Source organism: Thermobia domestica, chromosome 18 (assembly GCF_964235325.1).
Source record: "Thermobia domestica chromosome 18, izTheDome1.hap1.1, whole genome shotgun sequence".
Classification (NCBI taxonomy): Eukaryota; Metazoa; Arthropoda; class Insecta; order Zygentoma; family Lepismatidae; genus Thermobia; species Thermobia domestica.
The window spans coordinates 141,927,687-141,948,193 of NC_137471.1; the positions used below are offsets into that span (position 1 = coordinate 141,927,687).

A 20,507-nucleotide genomic window follows, 5' to 3' on the forward strand; every position below is an offset into this window, starting at 1 on the left:
GTCAAAAGATGTTCTCTGTAGGGAAATGAAATGGTTGGAAACGAGAAACTTAGGTTTTTAACGCTAAGTATGTGATGTTTAAAAGAAGAAGAACTATGTTAGCATGTTGTTTATGGATAATTCAAACTGTAATGGCTAATAAGTTAAGCTGTTAGGAGCGGAGTAATTTATGATAAGATGACGGAATAAGTGATCCTCAATTTAAGAGAGAGTTTAGTGCTTGTAGAAGTGATATTGGTAATCATAAACGTGTGATATGATCAGAGGTTGAATTGTAATTACAGATATATAATTTAGTAATTGTTCATTGCACAAGTTAAGCCTAACCTGTACTATAGTTGAATGTTCATCATTATCATTCTCAATATATGGACAGTGGATTGTCCAAGCACAGCAGCTAGGCTGTGGTACAAGCCATGTGGTCTGAGTGGAGAGCACCGACTACAGAAGTGAAAGCGTGTTTGGCTGTTCTGGGAAGTGCACCGGCTTGCGTAGTGGTTAGCGCATCAGCACGGTATGACAGAGATCCCTGGTCCAGTCATCCACTTTTTTACTCTTTGTACGTTGTTGGGTACCATAGTGATTGTACACCAATGTGGCAATCAGGAAACAGTAATACAGTTCTAAATTTTAGATACGATATAAAATATATATTATTTCATTTAGTTTTCAACAACTAAACAGGAATATTAATACATTAGAAAACAACTTCTTTAAAACTGGAGAGTGACATTTCATAAGCTATCATTAATTCATTTATTTCCAATCCCCTTCCAATTCTTTACACTAAACTTCACACAGGTAAGAAATAATAACATTTTACACTCAATGTGTTGGGCAATGTTTTGAAGCTGGAGAGGTTTCGCTCAATCTGCAACACGAAATATTACTCTACAATTGGTATGTCGTTATGTAGGTATCACATTTACCTAGTTACAATTAGCTGCCTTAGTACTATAGAAGGTCCCCGTAAAGTCCCGCAACCCGAATTCTGGAGCATCAGAATTTTTTAATAATAAGTACGAATACAATGAGACTGACACCCAGGGAAGGCCTGTCTTTGTAGATATTTTTGAGATATAAACCATTGGGTGGGGGTTTGACATTCGTCCTCATGAATGCTAGAAACATACGAAGACGATGAAATTTATTTTAAGGAAGATGAAAAATGAATCGGAAGCAGTTGCGCCATTGTTTGCGAACAAATGGAAATTTTAATGGGTACGCTGGGTAGGAATGAAACAACTGCGACATATCGACACTACATGCAGACATCCAATGGCCATGATAATGGTGTGTCGTAAAAAGCATGTTTACCGGCATTATGGGGTAACATGAGAATACTAACGGTACCAGACAGTGTCAGTACACGTGACTGGGCACCAACTATCCTACAAAGACAGTTGCAAACAAACACGAAACTTCCCAATTCATTGAGGAAGTCATGGCCAGGGCAGATAAAATATTAATTTTTTTTAATGATTTTCAAGTTTATATTATGTATATAACAGATGTGCCTACAATATTTTTGAAAAGAACTGTACTAAATATTTCGGTTTCCTGTTAACGCTGTTTGAAATATAACACTTGCTATCAAACTTCCACATCTACAGGAGTGTGATAATATTTCAGTGACTACTCCTGGAGAATTACTCACGAGACTAAATTTGTTACAATTGTATCTGATTATCTCAGCGGTCATTGGACTTTGTTCCGATACTGTCAGTCACATGTACCTATTTACTAGTTTTAATTAAGTTCTATTACACGTAACATCAGTTCTATATAAATTGATTTATTTTTATTTTATTTTATTATTATTTTTAAGTCTGAGTCTTCTAATTTAGCGGTTCTTACCGTTTCCTAACAGCTAAAAGCTTGCTCCTAGTTTCTGATGCCGACTACAGTATCATTCGATTACAAAATTTCTTTCAAATGTTTATATTACCATGCTAAAACGATCGTATGGAATTAATGAAACTCAAAAACTAATCAAATTCTGAAAGACCAGACGGAATACATTAACAAATTTCTGATTATTTGTTTCATGTGAACTTACCCACATTTTAGTCGTATAAAAGAAATTGATTATTGATTTCAATACGTCATATTGAACATTATGCATTTCTATTTTATCTTCTTTCGATTCCTTTAGATTAGTATTAAACATTGCTCTGAAAAGAAGAAAAAGAAAATTACTGTCAACACTTTCACAAAAAGGATGAGCTACGGGAAATGGCAACACTGCTAAACTGAAGCACATAGTGGCACTAGTTGCCATGCCGTCTACATCACAGAGGTCTTCCATTTAGTTAACGATGAGTCGTTGGCCAGTGTACGTGTCTGTTCAAGCGGTAGAAGCCTTTTTTTTTTTTTTTCGTGAGAAGCGTATAGTTGCTGTTCAGCAGGAGTTGCGACGTGAGCAGGAGCGGCAGTTTAGTGTACCAAACAGGAAAGCAATTATCAGGTGGGTGAAACAATGCCCCACTAAACAAAACCCTTACGACTGTACTGACGAATCTCATGAAGAATTTGAGGATTTGTGTTCCACCAGCAGCGAAAATTCTATTTATCGACACATCCCACTCAGGTGGAAACTCGTTTATCAGACGTCATAAGGCAAGTCTTTATCGCGATTCAGTTTGTCTAAAAGCACTTCACAATAGTCTTTTCTAAGCTTTTTGTTAATCACCTGTAGCTGTTACAAAGTCTGTATCTTGTATGGATGATAGTGTAGGTCTTCTTTCAAAACTGGCGTACACGATCGATGTTTACTGGTGTACGGACTGTTCTTGAAGGTTTTACGTGCTACCTGTCGACGACAGAACCAATTTCTCTCCATTGTTTCAGCCACCTGGTGATTACTTTTCTGTTGGGCACACAAAAAATGCCGGTCCTGACGAAATCGCAGCTCCCGCTTAACAGCAACTATAGTCTTCTCGCGAACAAAGGCATGTACCGCTTGAAGACGACCGGATGGCCAATGACTCATGAGTTGAGTTGATTTTGAGTTTAACGTCCCTTTCAGTAGCGAGGCTATATGAGAAGTGGACCTACTGATTAACGTGGAATCCGAACCACATGAGCTCCCGCCAGGAATCGAACCCGGGTATCCCACGCCAAAGGTGTGTACGCTAACCGCTCAGCCAACAACTCATGGTGAATTAAATGTCAGACATGTGTGATGTAGATGGCATGGCAACTAGCACCACATGCGCTTCAGTCTGCAAGTGTTGCTTCTTTCAAGTGTCCCATTTCCCGTGGCTAACCCTGTATATATAGAATAAAATTTAAAAATAAATGTTTTTGTTATGCACAAATTCTATCCTGAAAGTTGTATATTGTTCATTATACCTTTGGAAATATTCGACATTATTATTAAAACGAAACTGACTAAAGTACTAAATATATATTAAAACCACTCGTTTAACAGTTTCTGTAAGGTAACATCGTTTTCATCAGACAAGTTATGAAAGATGAATCAAAGAATAACAACTTCAATGTAAGCAGAAAGTAAAAGAAGGACACGCGTAATCTTCGCCGACCCAATTGCAAATACTTGAGAAAGTATATAACAAGCAACTGACTAAAAATTTACGTTGTGTACAGATGGATGTAAAAAATGAAGAGAAAATTAGATTGGCTCGGGGAAGAATAGGTGTGTCCTTTTATTTTCTGTTTATATTTAAGTTGTTATTATTGGATTAATCTTTCGTAAAGGTCCAATTACAATCTCGAAATAGTGTAATAATATATGATTTACCAATACAAACAAAAGAGCATACATTAAAAAATGCATAAAATTTAAAGGTACAAAATACATTAAGTAAAACATACAGAATAAAGATAATTAGACTAGAAACAAAGTACATCCGTAATAATAAGAATCATGCATGGAAAATAATAAAATAAGATAAAATTGAACGAATACAAATCAAAATATGGCAATGAGAATAAAATTTATAACAAAAGGTAGGTTATGAATTGCCTGTCAATAGGAAAAAAAAAAAAAAAATCATGAGTAAAAATATCAATAATATGTAAATAGTTGTTATCACTTGTCAAGCATTTATATACTGAGACCGTCTCTGAGAATAGCATTACATTTTAAAATTTTGAAATTTCTTATTGACATATTAGGGACAAAGATTTAGAGCCTCTGTTAATGGTAATTTGCCCATCAAAACATTATGCAAAAGTTTCATATCAAATAAGGTTCTTCGTTCAGATAATTTAAATAAACCAAGTAGATATCTACAAAAATATTATTATTACTATTATTATTATTATTATTATTATTATTAGTAGTAGTAGTAGTAGTAAAACAAAAATATCAGAGGAGACGTTAATAATACTGATGTATCTACGAGGAATGTCCAGAAAGTGGCAGACGCTTTGGCCTATCGTGGCAGTGGGCGAGGCTAGAGTTGCCATCTTGGTATCAGAACGTTGCTACACTCAGTACGCATCCAGCTATAGTAGCGTGAGGACTGTGACGCTCTTACTGTGCTTTTTGTGACGTGTTATAATGTGCGCTGCAATAGAAAATTCTGCCTCTTGTAAAATGGGTTCTATGATTGGGTTTTTGTTGATTGTTGGCAAAATGCCACAAGAAGGCAATTGAAATCCACCGCCAACTCATCAGATGAGGCTGATTTCCACTTATCTGGTTACAGTAATAAGCAAAAGGTAAAACCCTACAAATGTGCACGAAAAACCTTTGCGTAGTGTCAAAGTTACCGTTTGGTGTACTGTGACTCATGTATGTGTCATCAGTTCGCATTTTTTCAAGGATAGTGAACGCTATAACCATGTGCTCGCTACGCTGCTCATCATTCTTGACTTAGAACATCGTGATCTGCCTGAAACATGGATGCAACGGGACGGCGCTACCTATCACTCAGCACGACAACTTATCCGCAAATACTTCCCACGGTGTCTCATTTCACAATTTGATGACATCAATTGTTCAGCAATATCACCAGATCTATCACTGGAGACTACTTCCTTTGGGGTTACCTGAAGGAGAGAGTATTCACCAACAAACCACAAACAATTGATGCACTAAGGGAAGAAATCACAAGGGAAATTGCAGCCATTCCATTTGACGCTCTTCACCGCACCATTCTGCACATTAAAGACAGAACCCAAGAATGTTCTCGTTGGAATTGTGACTACCTGAAGGTGATTTTCGAAACTTAATGTAGAACGCAAAACTCCTGTATGGTACGTATGTATTCACCACAGTTTACATGAAAACTTATTATTGTGACTCCAGATATTTGTATTTGTCCCATCATTATGAGAAGTTCTGTATATATGAGAATTTTCTAAATGCTCGACGGAATAACACAGAAAGAACCTGGCAGCAAAATGGTGGGAACTCAAAAACCAATCGACTTATCAGCGATATAGAATTTTTTCTGTGTAAAAGCCCAGAACATTGCCAGAATACAGGGTGAGCATAGAAACAGTCCCAGGTTTCAAATTACAACAGATTTCAGATGAGAAGCGGCATGGCCTTGAGTTGGCTTTACGCGGCGTCCAATTGGCTTTGAGCGGTGTTGACAATTCGCGACAAGCAGTTCTGCACGCTGACTTCTCGCGCTACTGCGAATCTTGACAATAGCAGAGGCGCTTATTAGAAATATTGTATTAGCACATTAACTGCTCACTTTACGAAGTAGAGAAAAGAATTACGAACACATACGTGAAAACTACATCTTTTTATGATAACTGGTTGTCATGATACACGCTTTGAAAGGTTTCCATATAAAACAATTAGTAAAACGAGCGTTGAGTCCCGTCTAATTTCCAGTGGATTTTTCTTCGATTTGGAAATGGAACTCAACTTTTATTAAAGGATAATCAGGGGTGTAACCAACAGGTTGTTCTAGGGGAACATTACTTTCAGAGGGAGGAAAGCTTTTCACACATTAAAAACAGAACAAATGACCTCTTTCAGAATATGAAAGCATTTTAACTCACCATGTATATTATACACATATTATGTTTCCTCGATGCTACCTTAACAAAAGACGGATCTTAACAGTACTGAAGTTGAAAAGCGGATTGTAAGAGATAAATCAATAAGCTATTCATAAGAAAACAAATGCTGTTTCTAGCAGTCTGTTTATCCGACTTTGTGTTTATGTAGGTTAAAATACTAAAAGGAAAAAACTCGAAAAAATATCAACTCAGATATTATTATGCAATAATATAGTAGTGAGAGATCCTGGGGGGACTGAGGGAGCCAGGGCCCCTCATTTTATTTGTAAATGTGCAATATTAGGCATAATTTGAATGCAATTTGTCTTAAAATCATCATATATGCTTTCTGCATCTGAATGCACCCCCCCCCCCAATTTACAGAGAAATCAGCGTCCTTGTAATTAGGTACAGAAACTGTATTGATGATGTTTTCTTTTTTCTTTTTTTTAAAATCTTATTTTATTATAAACGTTCCTAATTTGCATTAATTATTAAATAAGTTTACTAAACATATACTAGATGAACCTCATTTCGGGGCTGGAAATAGTTTGGAAAGTCAAGGCCCGCTTTTCCCCCGTTTCTACACCCTTGAGAATAGTAAGCGATCGAATTAAATAACAAGCCTCTGCAATTTGATTCATATATATATATATATTCGATTCCCGGCGGGAGCTCATGTGGAAGAACAAAAGGTATGGGACATTCGTAATATTGTTTTGAAATTGCCTTCATGCAAGATTCTTCCTTATTCGACAGAAGAAACGCAGTATGATTTTTTTTCTTCGTTTCAATACCTTACGTATGTGTGGCCAATTACGTACTCCTTCTTTACTCCTCTAGCAGGGACGCAAAAGCACCAGGCGTCTGAGTGGTGTCATAAATTATTGTAACCCAAAACAAACTCGACCATATCGTGTTGCTTACGAATCAGATGGATTGTTGTTGTGAGACCTACATCAAGTATAAGAGTATGTTATTACATGGAAGCAAAGGAGCTGATTGTGTGTGTAGGAACGCAACTTCTCTTCTTCTAGCATAAACAGAATTCATCAGTGTCTAGGTTGCTTTCTTTCGTGGTAGTTCATTTGTTCTCCAAAATTATAGTTGACAATGTCTTTAAGGAAACCGAGTACAAGTGCGGAATTTTCTTTAAAAAAAAAAAAAAGTGCTACGAAGTGAAGCTCGAAGAATTATTTTTTGTGTTTACAATTTTTGGAACTCATAATAAAAAATTTACAAGAGTCAGATTCAGACAATGGCGAAATATTAATTGACATAGACGATAGTGAAAGTAGTGTTGAAGACGAACGTTTAGCAGTTCCACTGGAATAAGTTAATAGGTAGGTTATTCAGTTGCTATATATACTTCTAGGATACACAGCCAAAATCTTTGAGTTTGCTGGAATAGTATATTTACATTGTGAATAATGTTGCCAATGTATGTGTAATAATCTCAACTAGAGGAAGAGCGAGAAGGGAAAGGGGAGTCCGAAATCCGGCAACACCGCGCGGAATATCGCACAGCATTGGCTACTGCCCGTGATGCTTTACATCTGAAAAACACAATAGTGTAAATTTAATATGCGAAGGAATATTATGCTGAAATTTTGAACAGTGATACATATACTCAAAAAGTTTTTGTAATAATTGAAATCACAAACACTCGATGTGCGCGCCACCTGTAACGTGGGAAATATCGAGGCGGTAATCTAGCTCCAACCACACGTTGTGAAGCATATCCGGTGTGATGGAGTTGACAGCATCACTGATGCGTTCTTGGAGATCGTTCAGGGTAGTGGAGGTGCATACACTTTGTCCTTCACAAAACCCACAGAAAGAAATCACAAACAGTGAGGTCAGGTGATCTTGGAGGCCACTTGCAAAGAACTTGATCATTGACTCCAGAGCGCCCTATTCATCGGTTTGGGAGGTTCTCGTTTAGAAACCTGCGTACAACACGATGCCAGTGTGGTGACGCTCCATCTTGTTGTAGAACGAAGTCATCTATCTCTGCATTACTAAGTTGCGGAATCAACCAGTTACGTAGCAATGCTAAGTAACTTTCACCTGTAATTGTTTGTTCCTGAAAGAAGAACGGACCGTGCACCCGACGCTCTGATACTGCACAAAAAACATTGATTTTCGGTGAGTCACGTTCCGCATTTACAGTTGCATGAGGATTCTGGGTTCCCCATCTCCTTACATTGTGTCTATTCATCTTTCCACTTAAGTGAAATGTCGCCTCATCGCTGAAAATGATCTTCGTCAGAAAGTTTTCGTCGTCCTCCATGAAATTTTGCATAGTCTCACAGAACTCACGGCGCTTTACCTTGTCTTGTGGGTATAACTTCTGAACCAACTGCAGTCGGTACAGGTAAAACCGCAAACGCTTGCGTAAGATCTTGCTTACTGTTGTTTGTGGCATCTGCAACTCTCTGCTAGCTTTACGTGTAGACTTCTGAGGGCTGTGTACGAAGGCTGCTCTTACGCGCTCCACAGTTTCCTCGGAGACTGGACGTCACCCTGAATGTCCTTTTCTTTGATCACAAATGCACCCCGTCTCAATAAACGTTCTATGCCACTTCACAATGAATTTGTGTGTGGGTGGATCAGCATTAATTTGTCGTTTGAAATCACGCTGCACTCTCACAAAACTGCTTGTTTTTGCAAATTGTAAAACGCACCAGCTTCGTTGCTGTGGGGTGAACGCCATTTTCGATGTTACTATCCTCTAGCTGCCCTGGTCAGAACTAGGATTCTGTAAAGATAGATGGGAAAATACTTTGAGTTTACTGAGCTCTGTTCAAAATTTCATGTAAATATTCAATTAAATGTTAATTATATGGCACTTTAAAATCAGGTACTGTTTCTGTGCTCACGCTGTATACTACTTTAGGCATTGCTGGCAAACTATAAAGCACGACTAACATACATATCTAACTGTTAAATAAAGATAAGTGTTTAGTACGAAGATATAACTGCAACAGTTACTTCAAGATATATGCAATGAACAGAATAACACCATAACAATTATTAATTGTTCAATTAATTTTCGGATTGATGCTTGTCCTATGTAAGAAACTTCGGCATGAATTTCGCCAATACATGTCGCATCTCTAAGACTTAGTGACATGAGCCTGCACCAACTCCTCCTTTATCACTACGGCGGCGAGCGATTCCCAGTTACAGTTAATACTTTTTGAGACAAAATACAATTTGGGAATTAAATGAACAGCTTTTCTGCATTATCAATTATTATAGAAGCCCAGAATTCTATCTTATATTCTGAACAAATGACGGATATAAGACTCTAAGATTATAAACTGTTTCCCGAATCCTATGAAAATCAATACCTCGTTTCAATAATGTCACCTGCTACAATTGAACAACAAACACCTACTACAAATAAACAGTCGTATATTTTAATCATTAAACTGATTTGCTTTTTTTTTTTTTTTTTTTTTTTTTTCCAAATCTTACCATTAAACTCTTCCATATCACTGCACTAGAGCTTCCTATTTCAATGTGTCACTGTTAGCGCTGCTGTCGATGTGTGTTTTCCCGTATCTCCCTCGAAAGAGGAGAGACAAGTTGCTGTTGCCGAGATACTTCAATGGTTGGAGGCGGACAGGGTTGCCACATTGAATTACTTCACGAGCTTCGCTGTGCACTATCTTGTTAGCCATTCTAAGTAGCCTACGATCTTCACTCACCAAAACCAAACAACAATGACAAATTGGCAATACAGCCGAGATCTCTTTCCTCAAAGCAAAGGGAAGGGAAGGTTTCCTCCGTAAAAGGGCGTCAGGGGTATGATCGAAGTATGTTTCACATATTTTCCGAGGACACACTTAAAACAGAACGGTTCTACAGGGTGCGGCAGAACCGACTAAGCAGTTTCTATCGATTACCGCAAGAGCCGTGGTGGGAGTAGGCAGTTGCACGTGGTCTGCCTTTGTTCAGTCGTTGACCCCATTTCAGTAGCTAATATGGTCTGGACCGGTGCACATCGTGGTTTTGCCGTTCGCGCTTATTATGAAAACAACAGATCTGTGATCGCTACTCAACGATCTTTGAGGGGTGATGTCGAGTGGCCTGCGCGGTCACCAGTATTGAACATTTGTGACTACTTTCTTTGGGGATATCTGAAGGAAAAGGTTTTCAAAAGCCGCCCTCACACCCTACCAGAGTTAAAACAGCGGATTATTGACGAAGTGAATACCATAGCCCGCGATATGTGTACAAGAGCTGCTCGAAACTTCAGGGATCGTCTACAATAATGTATTGATGCTAACGGCCGCCATCTTGAGGACATTATTTTTAAAACTAAATGAATGTAAAATGGTATATTGTACTAATTTAGAAAATAAAAACATTTTTTCTCTATATATCCAGATTTACTTTTTATTGCTCCTTAGAATTGCTTAGTTGGTTCTGCCGCACCCTGTAATTAACTTTGTTTATCGCCAAACAATAATGAGAGGTATTACAGGTTTATCAAAATTTAGCATCAAGGCATGGATCTAGAAGTTGACATGGAGCCTAAACTACATGAATTTGCATTGGAAACTGTTGCTCCCAATATGGATGTATTACAGAGTTAAACAGCTGCACTCGAACGACACGAATAGCAAGTACTTTGCTAACCACGCGACGCTCAAGGGAGAATCGACAATTTTTCTGGGTCTAATGTCTCTATTCAGCATCAAAGCTATGTAAGACAGCAGCAGAGGCACCCGAAGGTGGGAGGGCAGGAAGGCGCCCCCCTGGCTCACGAATATATATATATATATAGCAAACGTAATATAGCAACCAGGGAGATGCCTCCTAGAAAGTTTTCTTCGGGCACCCATCCATAGAAGGATTCGAACTACAAGCTCACAAAACAGAAAATCCAACTTAAGACTCTGCACAAGTTTATATTACAGTTTTTAATTATACATAAAAAAAAGACGAAAATAGTACATACGTAAAATATGGCGAAGCAGCTGCTAGAACAACTTTATGTGCAGATATCTCCATGCCATCAGCTACTAAAGTGATGTCGCACAAAATTCCATCCTCTTTCAACTGACACAAAGATTGTAGAAAGCATGTGGGAAACAAGCTGTCCTTGAATTTCTGATCAGGAACCATTGATTCTCTACTCTGTCCTGGAAAAAAAGATTTATACATATATATAAGTTAAAATACTTGCGAACAGTACAGAATTTATTCGTGCTAGAGTACTAAGTATGTATGATATTAGGTTTAATCGCTGGTAAGGAGGGGGTATGTGTGGTTGAGATTTCATGTTAAGCTAAGTCTTGTACAGTACAACCTCTAAGCAAGTAGCTAATCAAGATTTTTACAAATATCAAAGTATAAGCACAGCGTTCACAACGCGGAATACGACAAAATGAAAGAGGATTTTTCTTCTTTTTTTAATGTCACGAATCACCTCCCCCGAAGTATGTACACATCTTTCTGTTCCGTTCCAATTGTCACAATTCGATTTTCGATTCCAAGTTGGCATCCCTGTCACTCTTACACGACGCGGAATTCGACAATATGCAAGAGGACTCTTTGTCTTCTTTTTGACGTCACTTCTCGGAGATTATATATATATATATATATATATATACGGGATCTAGAAAACTTATTTCCTTAAATTGCACTTGCCAGATTTGGGAAAAAAATCAGTTTTGGAAATACTTCAGATATAAAAATCAACAAGGCAGTCTTCAATATAGCCGGGTCAAAAACCAGGAAGAGAAAGAACTTTTTATATGAACAGAGCTCAATGAAAATTTTACAATACAGTTGTAATGAAGAACAAACAGCATTACTACCCAGTGATCCACTACGGGTTTTGTTTGAATTAAATCATTTTGGATATTCTAAGCAATTACTTATCGTTTCAAAGATTCTTATGTGTCGGGTTGTGTAAAGATTATTCCATTGATAATCTCCAAATCTTGAAAGCGATCCGTGAGCCGTATGTCTGATTTTCTTTAACTTTCCTTTCTTTCTTGGATAGGTATCTACGAGGTAAATGCAAATTACAGTTTTTCTTTCTTAATACGAAAATTGTACTCAGAAGAAATTCCCGACAAATTCCTTTTTGGCGAGAATTTCACAATCCCATCATCTACTTGAATTCCCTATAATGTCCTTGTCTCTGATACTATAGTGTTCATTCTAGTGTCAAATGAGAGATAATTTGTTGTAATGTACATTTCAAACGTTTAAATTCATTAAAAAGACCTCAAGGGAGAAATTACGATTTGTCAGTCAAATCCAATTTTTCACTTATTTTCAAAATCTCTTTACATTGTAAAATACCACACTTACACAACTTTCGCATGGTTCCTACTGTTGTTACACACTGAGAATAAAATGTAGTTCTTGTAGCTAATATAATGGGTTTTTCGGCTGAAACGTCCAATGCTTATAAATCACAAGCAGTTGAATTTAAAGGGATGAAACAAAAGGAAAGTCAAAGAGCGCATTGAATGGAGTGCTCTATTTGCTCAACAACGTCCCCTGTTATGGAGTCTCAACGTAGTTACCTGAAAACATTATATAGCAAGGTATGATTTTAAAAACAATCATTGGAAAAATAATGGAAAACCAAACCACTTTTGTAGGATAAAATTTTCGTTGTGGGGTACCGTTTACGAAATTGCTACCCTTGAATTGAATTCTTGCACATTCAGATAAAACGTACAATGGTTATAAATCAGACACGACTGAAGATAAAGGTATCAAACAAAAAGTGAGGCAGGAAAATGTCAGAAGGCGCATCCAGAGTTCCTACTTATTCGACTAGCACGAATTCCCGGACTTTTCCAGGTTTTTCAGGTCACTTCTTACACATTTTCAGGTCTATGTAAAAATACAACTATTTTATTTCAGACAAGGGAGTTTCTCATCTACTACGCATGTACATGTCTATAGTGTGTAAGTAGACAGAGAAGTTTTGCAAAGCAAACTAATTTATTTTACCAGACATCCCTTACCAAATTACAGAGTAAGAAAAAAAAAGAAAAAGAAAAAAACGCGGTGTGAGAAGTAAAAATCCATACCTAAATTCTAGCCCTGAATACGAATGGAGCGCTCTGCTTGTCCTACAGTGACTACCCGAAAATTTTAAAAGATAAGACACGTAATTTGATATATCATTGAAAGGATTATAGGAAAACAAAGAACTGCTGAAGGAAAAAAATTTCCGTGTGAGGCAGTGTTAGTCTTATCTGATTATATAAGAATTCACAACTCAATGGTGGCCATTTCATAAACGATGACCCACACGAAAAATTTTTTCCTGCAAAAGTTGTTTGTTTTTCCATAATACTTCCAATGGTGTAAAATATTACATATCTTACTATTTAAAATTTTCAGATGATTCCTGGAGCTCCATGGTAGGTCAAGTGTGCGAACAGAGAGTTTTACTAGAATTTTCTTGTCCTATCTTTTGTTGCATTCTTTTGTCTCCAACGTACGTAAATATATATTATGGTGGCAACGAAAATTCACTTTTGCATTTTTAATGGTCTCAAGGTCAAATTTTATTTCTTTTTATCTCAAATGTTAACTACAAAAATTTTGAAACAATTAAACAATATTTAGTGGTCGCTCACAGCATCCATAAATTCACTTAAAACCACTAAAATGTGAAAATTCACATATAAATACTATGAAATTCAAAAATACGTTTGGAAACATCCTTTAGTAATATTTATGTTTTACGAATGTATATTTTCAGTATTTAAATTTGCGAAAGTATATTCAACACAACAACCAAAAAATGCTTTGACTGAGAATGAATTTACTTGGGTTGAGAAAATTTCTTTCTGTGCTGCTCTGCAACTTGGAGAAGAAATTGGGCTAGATCTTCCTGATTGGTCAGTTTTCCATTGAAGCTTGAATCAACGCAATTCCTCGTTCTTCCAGATAATTTACAACATTCAGAGCTTTCACACGCTCTTGAGCCCGAAGGAAAGTATCGTTCGTTTCCCATGTTTAAGTGTTTTCTAATAAAAATCCGTGGAGATCTCCAGTGCTTCAAACAGCTTCCGGTGTTCCTGGAAACGAAGTCACTAAGAGCTTTATTCTTCGTGGTCTCCTCGTATTTTAAGCGCATGAGTTATTCTTCTTCATTTCCATCACTAAATAACGCTGTAACCATGTGTTTCTTCACTGCTACGGGGACTTGAGGATGAAAGAAACTAAGACAAATAAGTGGTTTGCTCAAATACCACAGATGTCGTGAGAAACTGTGCATTGCTGCTTCTGCAATTTTTGCATTAACATTCTTGTAAGATTGAATGCGTCTTAAGGGATTCAGGTCATTTCTTGCTGCTGATATCTCAAGGGAGGAATACCATGCCTTCAAATACACTGCGACTACAAATACGTTGAAGTCGCGAAGCTCGTTCAGATCACGAAATGTAAGGTCAAACTGTGACCGGTGAAACTGTGATTTATATCTTCAGGTAATAAATCAATTTCGCATGGTGATAGGCTCTATGAACGTAGAATGTGATACGTTCTGGAAGAATTTCGCCAAAAAAATATGAGAACAAGTTGTAAAAGTTCAGTTCCCTGTAATCATCTCTGGGTTGATAGTGCGTTAGTTGCTGTTTGATGAAAGATACCAGTTCATACTTTACTGAGATCAAAATCTCTACGACAACTTGGTCCTGGATTCTGGTGTCGAACTTCAGCTTGTCAACTGAGTTCCATGCCTCAGACAAACGTTGAAAGAGTTTTATGGGTGGACCCATTGAAGCACCGAAAACCATGTCCAACACTCTCGTCGCAATTAGTTCCATTATGTGATACCTGAAGGGACTCCGATCAGATCCTTCTGCATTTTCTGTTCCAGCAGAGTACATGCTCCATTTTGTGAGCCCATGTTATATGCTGTTGTGCACACGTGTGGTTAAGTTAGAAGCCTTCAGCAATTTCAAAACAGCTTCCGACTGGGAGACAACAGTTCCATTTGGAATAGCAGGCACTCCTAACAGTTTCGTGCCACCTTTCCCAGAAATGAGAACCACTATGGGGATTCCTTAGAAGTGAGAGCAGGTAACAATTTGTCCCAATGCACTGTAAGTGGATCACCAGATGGAAATGACGAAGAAATTTCACTGGCGATTTCCTTGCGGTTCCCTCTGCATGCTCTTGTAACAGATTCCTTATTACACAGATTTTTCGTGAGCTGTGTCCCAAAGCTTCCGCTGTGGCAGTTAGAAAATAAATGGCATTTCTGTCGCTAATTTTTGCACAATCCAGTGCTGAAGACAGCTCTGGTGAAATGATATTGGTTGGTCGACACAACCTTCGCTTCTTGGTAACGGACAACCTTCGGGAAGTAGGACTTGCATAATCTGAGTTGTCACGATTTCCGGTAGCCTCGTATAAATTGTCACTATTTTCATCATCATTGTTAATTGAGGCATTTGCTGAAAGCCTATCAATTTCCTTTCTCTTCCTAGTCTTCTCTTTCTTATCTCTTTCTTCTCACCTTGTCAATTTAATATACACTCCGGCAGTCAAATAACGTCACAAGCGCCCAATGTAATATACAGCACTTGTCACGCACCCTATATATGAGACCTCTAAACTTATCATCCCCAAACTTTACAATACGTCGTGAATACATCCGGAGGTCATATACCGTAAGTGTGAAAATTGTATATGAAAGGGAAAAGGTTGGGCTGATCCAGGTTAAGACACACTGAGTTTTGCATGTAATGCTTAAGTAACGTAAAAGTAGCTATAAGTTCGAGCTCGTTGAGCGACTTTTAAATACTAAAATACTTTAATGAAATTTTGCACGCATGTTTAAGTAATCAAAAGGAATAAATTTAGGGCTGAGACTCTGTTAAAATAAATTTCGAAATTTCCCCATATAACTGGTTGCCACTCTAATATATATATATATATATATATATATATATATATATATATATATATATATATATATATATATGTGTGTGTGAGTGTGTGGTAAAAATATGATAGAAAGTAGCTTAATAGATGAATTTACATTGAAAATAGCGTTTGAAGATGCAGCATATATACGAGTATATTATATATACTTACTTAAACGTATACACACACACATACAATGCACTCAATGGAGTTGTATAATTATACGGATGAAGGAAAATTGATCCACCTGCAGTATGTTACGTAGGGTTCCTGAAAGAAGTAGAAATCATAAATATGAGCTCAGAAATGCGTCGTTCGTAGATATTACGTAGCAAAAGGAATGTTATATTAATTTTAAAGGGATAACTCAATGGTTTTCAACTTTTTTTTTTCTGACCGCTTACGACATCCCAACACATTTGTTTGATTTTCTATTAATAATAAAATAAATTACACTGGTGTAAGTTTCTATAAACTATATAGTAACTATACCGGGTGGTAAGAAACTATTTTGAACGAACTTCGGGTGCTGATTCCCGACAACGAAACAAGCAAAAAAGTTCTCTGGAAGTTTGGTCAGTGAGGGATAGTTTCGACGATATAAGGTGCCGAAATCGTGGGAAAATGAACTTCAGGGGGATGTAATTCATAAATAACGCAAAGTAGAGTGTGTGGTATAGAACATGACACTCGGAGTCATCCCCCGCAACATATGTGCGAGGAATTCCCCAAAGGAACATAGGGATTACTTGCCAGGTTATAGGGAATCCATAAGTTCCTTTGGAGAATACCTTGTACACATCTTGCAAAGGTCTGAAACATTCATTTTTCAATCGAGCAGGTATGACTACGAGTATCATGTTCTATACCGCACTCTCTACGTTGCGGTGTTTTTGAAATATAGCCCTCTGAAGTTCATTTTTCTCACGCTTTCGGCACCTTGTTTCGCCGAAACTATCCCTCACTGACCAAAGTTGCAGAGGACTTTTTAGCTAGTCTTGGAGTCGGCTCCCGAAGTTTGTTCAAATAGTTTCTTACCACCCTGTATAGTACTGAGCATTGTTCAAGGCACTGAGAAATATAGTCTGTCTTCAAACTCATTTTACCTAATTATTACATGCTTCATGATTTTTAAAATCAAAAATTTCGCGACACACCTATTGTGAAAACCACTGGGTTAACTTGCTTTAATACTTGTTAATATTCCACATGGAAGATTTTTCTTTTAAGGCAAATTTTCGATTTCCTTCCACAGGTCTTGTCGAGATGATTAGTACATTTTGAAAACAGACCAACAAATTTTAGAAATAAGCTAAATTAAGTTTTGACATGGAAGTACTTGACAAATATTGGTTCTTCACCACGAACACGTTCACTTCTGGGGGCACGATGGCTCAATCGTACAGACTCCTTTGAAGGGCACCACGGTTGAACGACTTTTCAAATTTAAAATTACTGTTTTGCACTAAACACTCAAAATATGAAAAAACATAGAACCCACTAATTTACCCCTTTGTAAAGTTGAGGAACCTGGAATTTGTTGAAGCATTAAATACTACGATATTTAAATTCTGAAGATTATTCACTCGTGAAAGTTTCAACTTCTGCAATAGACCAAGAAGTCGAACTTTTAAAACAAAATATCTTGATTCTTGATTCAGAGTAGAAATGTACTTCTGTGTGTAACAAAAGAACTTTCTGTTCCTCCGAAAGTGTTTCCTTATTCTCTGAAATTCCATCCAAACTGCGATGAGAACAGATTTACAAAAATGGCTAATTTTCCATGATGTTCAAAGTGGGGAAGAAAACATCATGGAAATATGTCTGATACCAGCGTTTCTTATTCTCCTGTCATAATTTCAAATCTGTGTTCTCTTACATACTTCAATCCGAAGTAGATGTCGCCATACACAGTGCACTAATTACGAAACTATTAAATAAATAAATAAATGACAATTTATCTCGGCTTACTCAAAATAGTAATGTCATTTCTCCAGACACAGCTTTGCACGATTCAGTAAGTGACGGAACTACTTCTGGAAGCCATGGACTCTAATGATGCTCCAGGTCCTTGTCACTGCTTCCTGGATGGTACAAATATCGTTAAAAAAATAATACTAATAAATAAAAACCTCTTCAAAGGTGCTTTCAATTTGGGGAAAATACATTAATTACAGAGGGCTGGTCTGACGAGTATGCGGGGTGTGGAAACACACAAAAACTATGTTGGTTCAAAACACACAAGGTACTCTTTCCAGTTTCTTCTTCTCCGTTAAGTAATGGAACACAAAACGTGCACCCGGTTTATGTTTCTTTACAATCATTCCTTATTATTAGTCGTATTTACCTCCACGAGCTCTAGTGTTATACTAAGACTTGAAAATGATAGCCCGAACTCCGTCAATTGTTACAGTTGTACTGACAGACCTGCTTGGGCTTGGAAGCTCATCTTCTACAGATCCCCTGCCAACACCCAACCTTTTAAAACGGAGAACAACACGGAGAAAGATGATTGTTCCAATAAATCTTTCCAAACTTGATACTCACTCTTCGTTTCATTGTTAAAACAGCGACACCAGTCTATACTTAGCAGTATCACGTGCCACACTGGCGACAGGGTCAGTTGGCAAGATATGCACGTGTCTGCAAGATTCATCATTATCAAAAACTATCTGTACTATCTCAGGGGAAAAAGGTCGTTTCCTAATTGCCGTACTATGTATTTTTCATCACTTCACACACTTATACACGAATAAATAACACTTTCTCGCCAGAGCTTATTTATAAAAACTAAAATATGGAGTTACGGTTTCGACAACTTACTGGAGAAGAAAACGTTACGTTGTCGAAACGTAACATTTTACTTTAGTTCTTATAAATAAGTGCATTAAGCTCTGGTCAGAAAGTATTAGTTATTCGTGTGTATTTTATTTAAAACCCTATACGTGGCGCACTGTACATCTATATTCCACTCTACTTTCGGCCTTCCGTTTCTGCTTTTTCGCAAACATACCTTACGTCAGCCTGTCATCGTTGTACACAAGCACTTCTTTCCTGTATGGTTATGCAACCATGTTCTTCTCCAGCCATGCGCTTATGATATTTCATTTTCACTTCCGATATTCGTTTGTGTGTGCGTGCACATTCCACACATATCCTCTCACCTCACTTTGCCCTCATGACGTCTACGGAATGTTTCGCTTCCTTTAGGGAATGCATTGTCCACATGTTATTGTTGTATTTTTGGACAGTCTATGTTCTGTTTCTTTGTCGGCCGCAGGGTTTGCCCAAGTGGGCCCAGCCCGAAAAAACCCACCGGGTTTTTTCGGGTTGGACCCACCTGAAAAAACCCATCTTAAAACCCACCTGGGTTTTTTACTTTTTTGTTAGTGTATTATTGGTACAACTAAGGTGATCACATTGAAAGTTATTTTTATCAGATTTTAAACTTTCTTTGGGCGAATTACAGTGAAGTCTTGTTAATTCGAACTTGGATAATTCGAAATATTGGATAATTCGAACAGAAGTCCATTCCCCTTGAAAACTGTATTGAAATCAATAGTAAAAAGTCGTGGATAAATCGAACTTTTGAATCTATATTTTGGATAATTCGAAGTAAATACAGTTGAAAATTTTTAATGTTGGACATATGTAAACAGAGAAATACAGTTTTAACGTGTTTTCAGTTATCCAGATGCAGCCATTGGGAAGAGTAATACAAAAGATAAATAGAAAATCTATGTAATGATAAAGATGAAGGTGAGTTGGGGAAGAAGTTAAAGATAGAGAACGTGTGGCAATCTAATCTTTTTTCAGAATTGGTTGAAAATTTAAGATGGATTGTTGATAAAGTCAACCAAATGTTATTGATATCGTATTCCACGCAATACATGAAATTTAAGATTTATTGAAAGTACAAAAACAATCAAATTTAAGCAAATGAGGTTTACGACTTAAATGAGGTTTACGACTTCTTTCAGAATATTCAAATTGATACTGGTGTTTAATTGTTTGGACTATTCAATGTATGTTGTAGTGTTGTACGTAAATATATTTTCCATTGTACCCGTAGTTTGAATTATGTGGAATCAATGTCGTTTGTTAGTTTGCGGTATTCGATCACGCAAATAATAAGCTGCTTTAAAGGTAAAGTCTACACCATATGAATATGTTTTTGATGCACAGTACTTTGGTTTGTTTGTTGTTATATATGTAAAAATGAATGTTGTTGGATAATTCGAATTTTGGATAATTCGAAGTTTTTTCTTGTCCCCTTGGACTTCGAATTAAAAAGAGTCCACTGTATATGCTTTCATGTTAAGATGTTAAGATAGACAACAATAATCAACATAAGACCTTTATAAAGCTCTAAATGCACTGAATGAATGAATAAATAAATAAAAAAAAAAAAACCTCACCTTAGCTTGAGATAATTGTAGAACAAATTAATGTGCGGATTATGCTTATAGCCTATTTGAAGTAAAGTAAGCGATTGTATATTTTAGAAAATACTTTCCGTGAATAAGGTGTTTCCTGACTCGGCGCTGCCGAGGGACGTTATCCCTCATACGTTGACGGGTTTAAGGTCATAGGTG

The 20,507-nt window shown here is 37.1% G+C and overlaps 1 protein-coding gene across 5 annotated transcripts in view; it reads right to left on the minus strand.

Annotated features, from left to right (window-relative positions):
- Nucleotides 1-20,507, minus strand: part of LOC145675750 (kelch-like protein 23) — an 86,763-nt gene that overhangs the window by 51,123 nt on the left and 15,133 nt on the right. For 4 of the 5 annotated variants that reach the window (XM_081746397.1, XM_081746394.1, XM_081746396.1 and 1 more), the window contains exons 2-4: nt 16,084-16,182; nt 10,961-11,144; nt 2,060-2,174 (exon numbers count right to left, since the gene is read on the minus strand). In XM_081746397.1, coding sequence (XP_081602523.1) covers nt 2,060-2,174; nt 10,961-11,144; nt 16,084-16,105 — 321 coding nt within the window. In that variant the 5' untranslated portion in view covers nt 16,106-16,182. The remainder of the gene's footprint in view (nt 1-2,059; nt 2,175-10,960; nt 11,145-16,083; nt 16,183-20,507) is intronic. The other variant, XM_081746399.1, reaches the window with a different exon arrangement.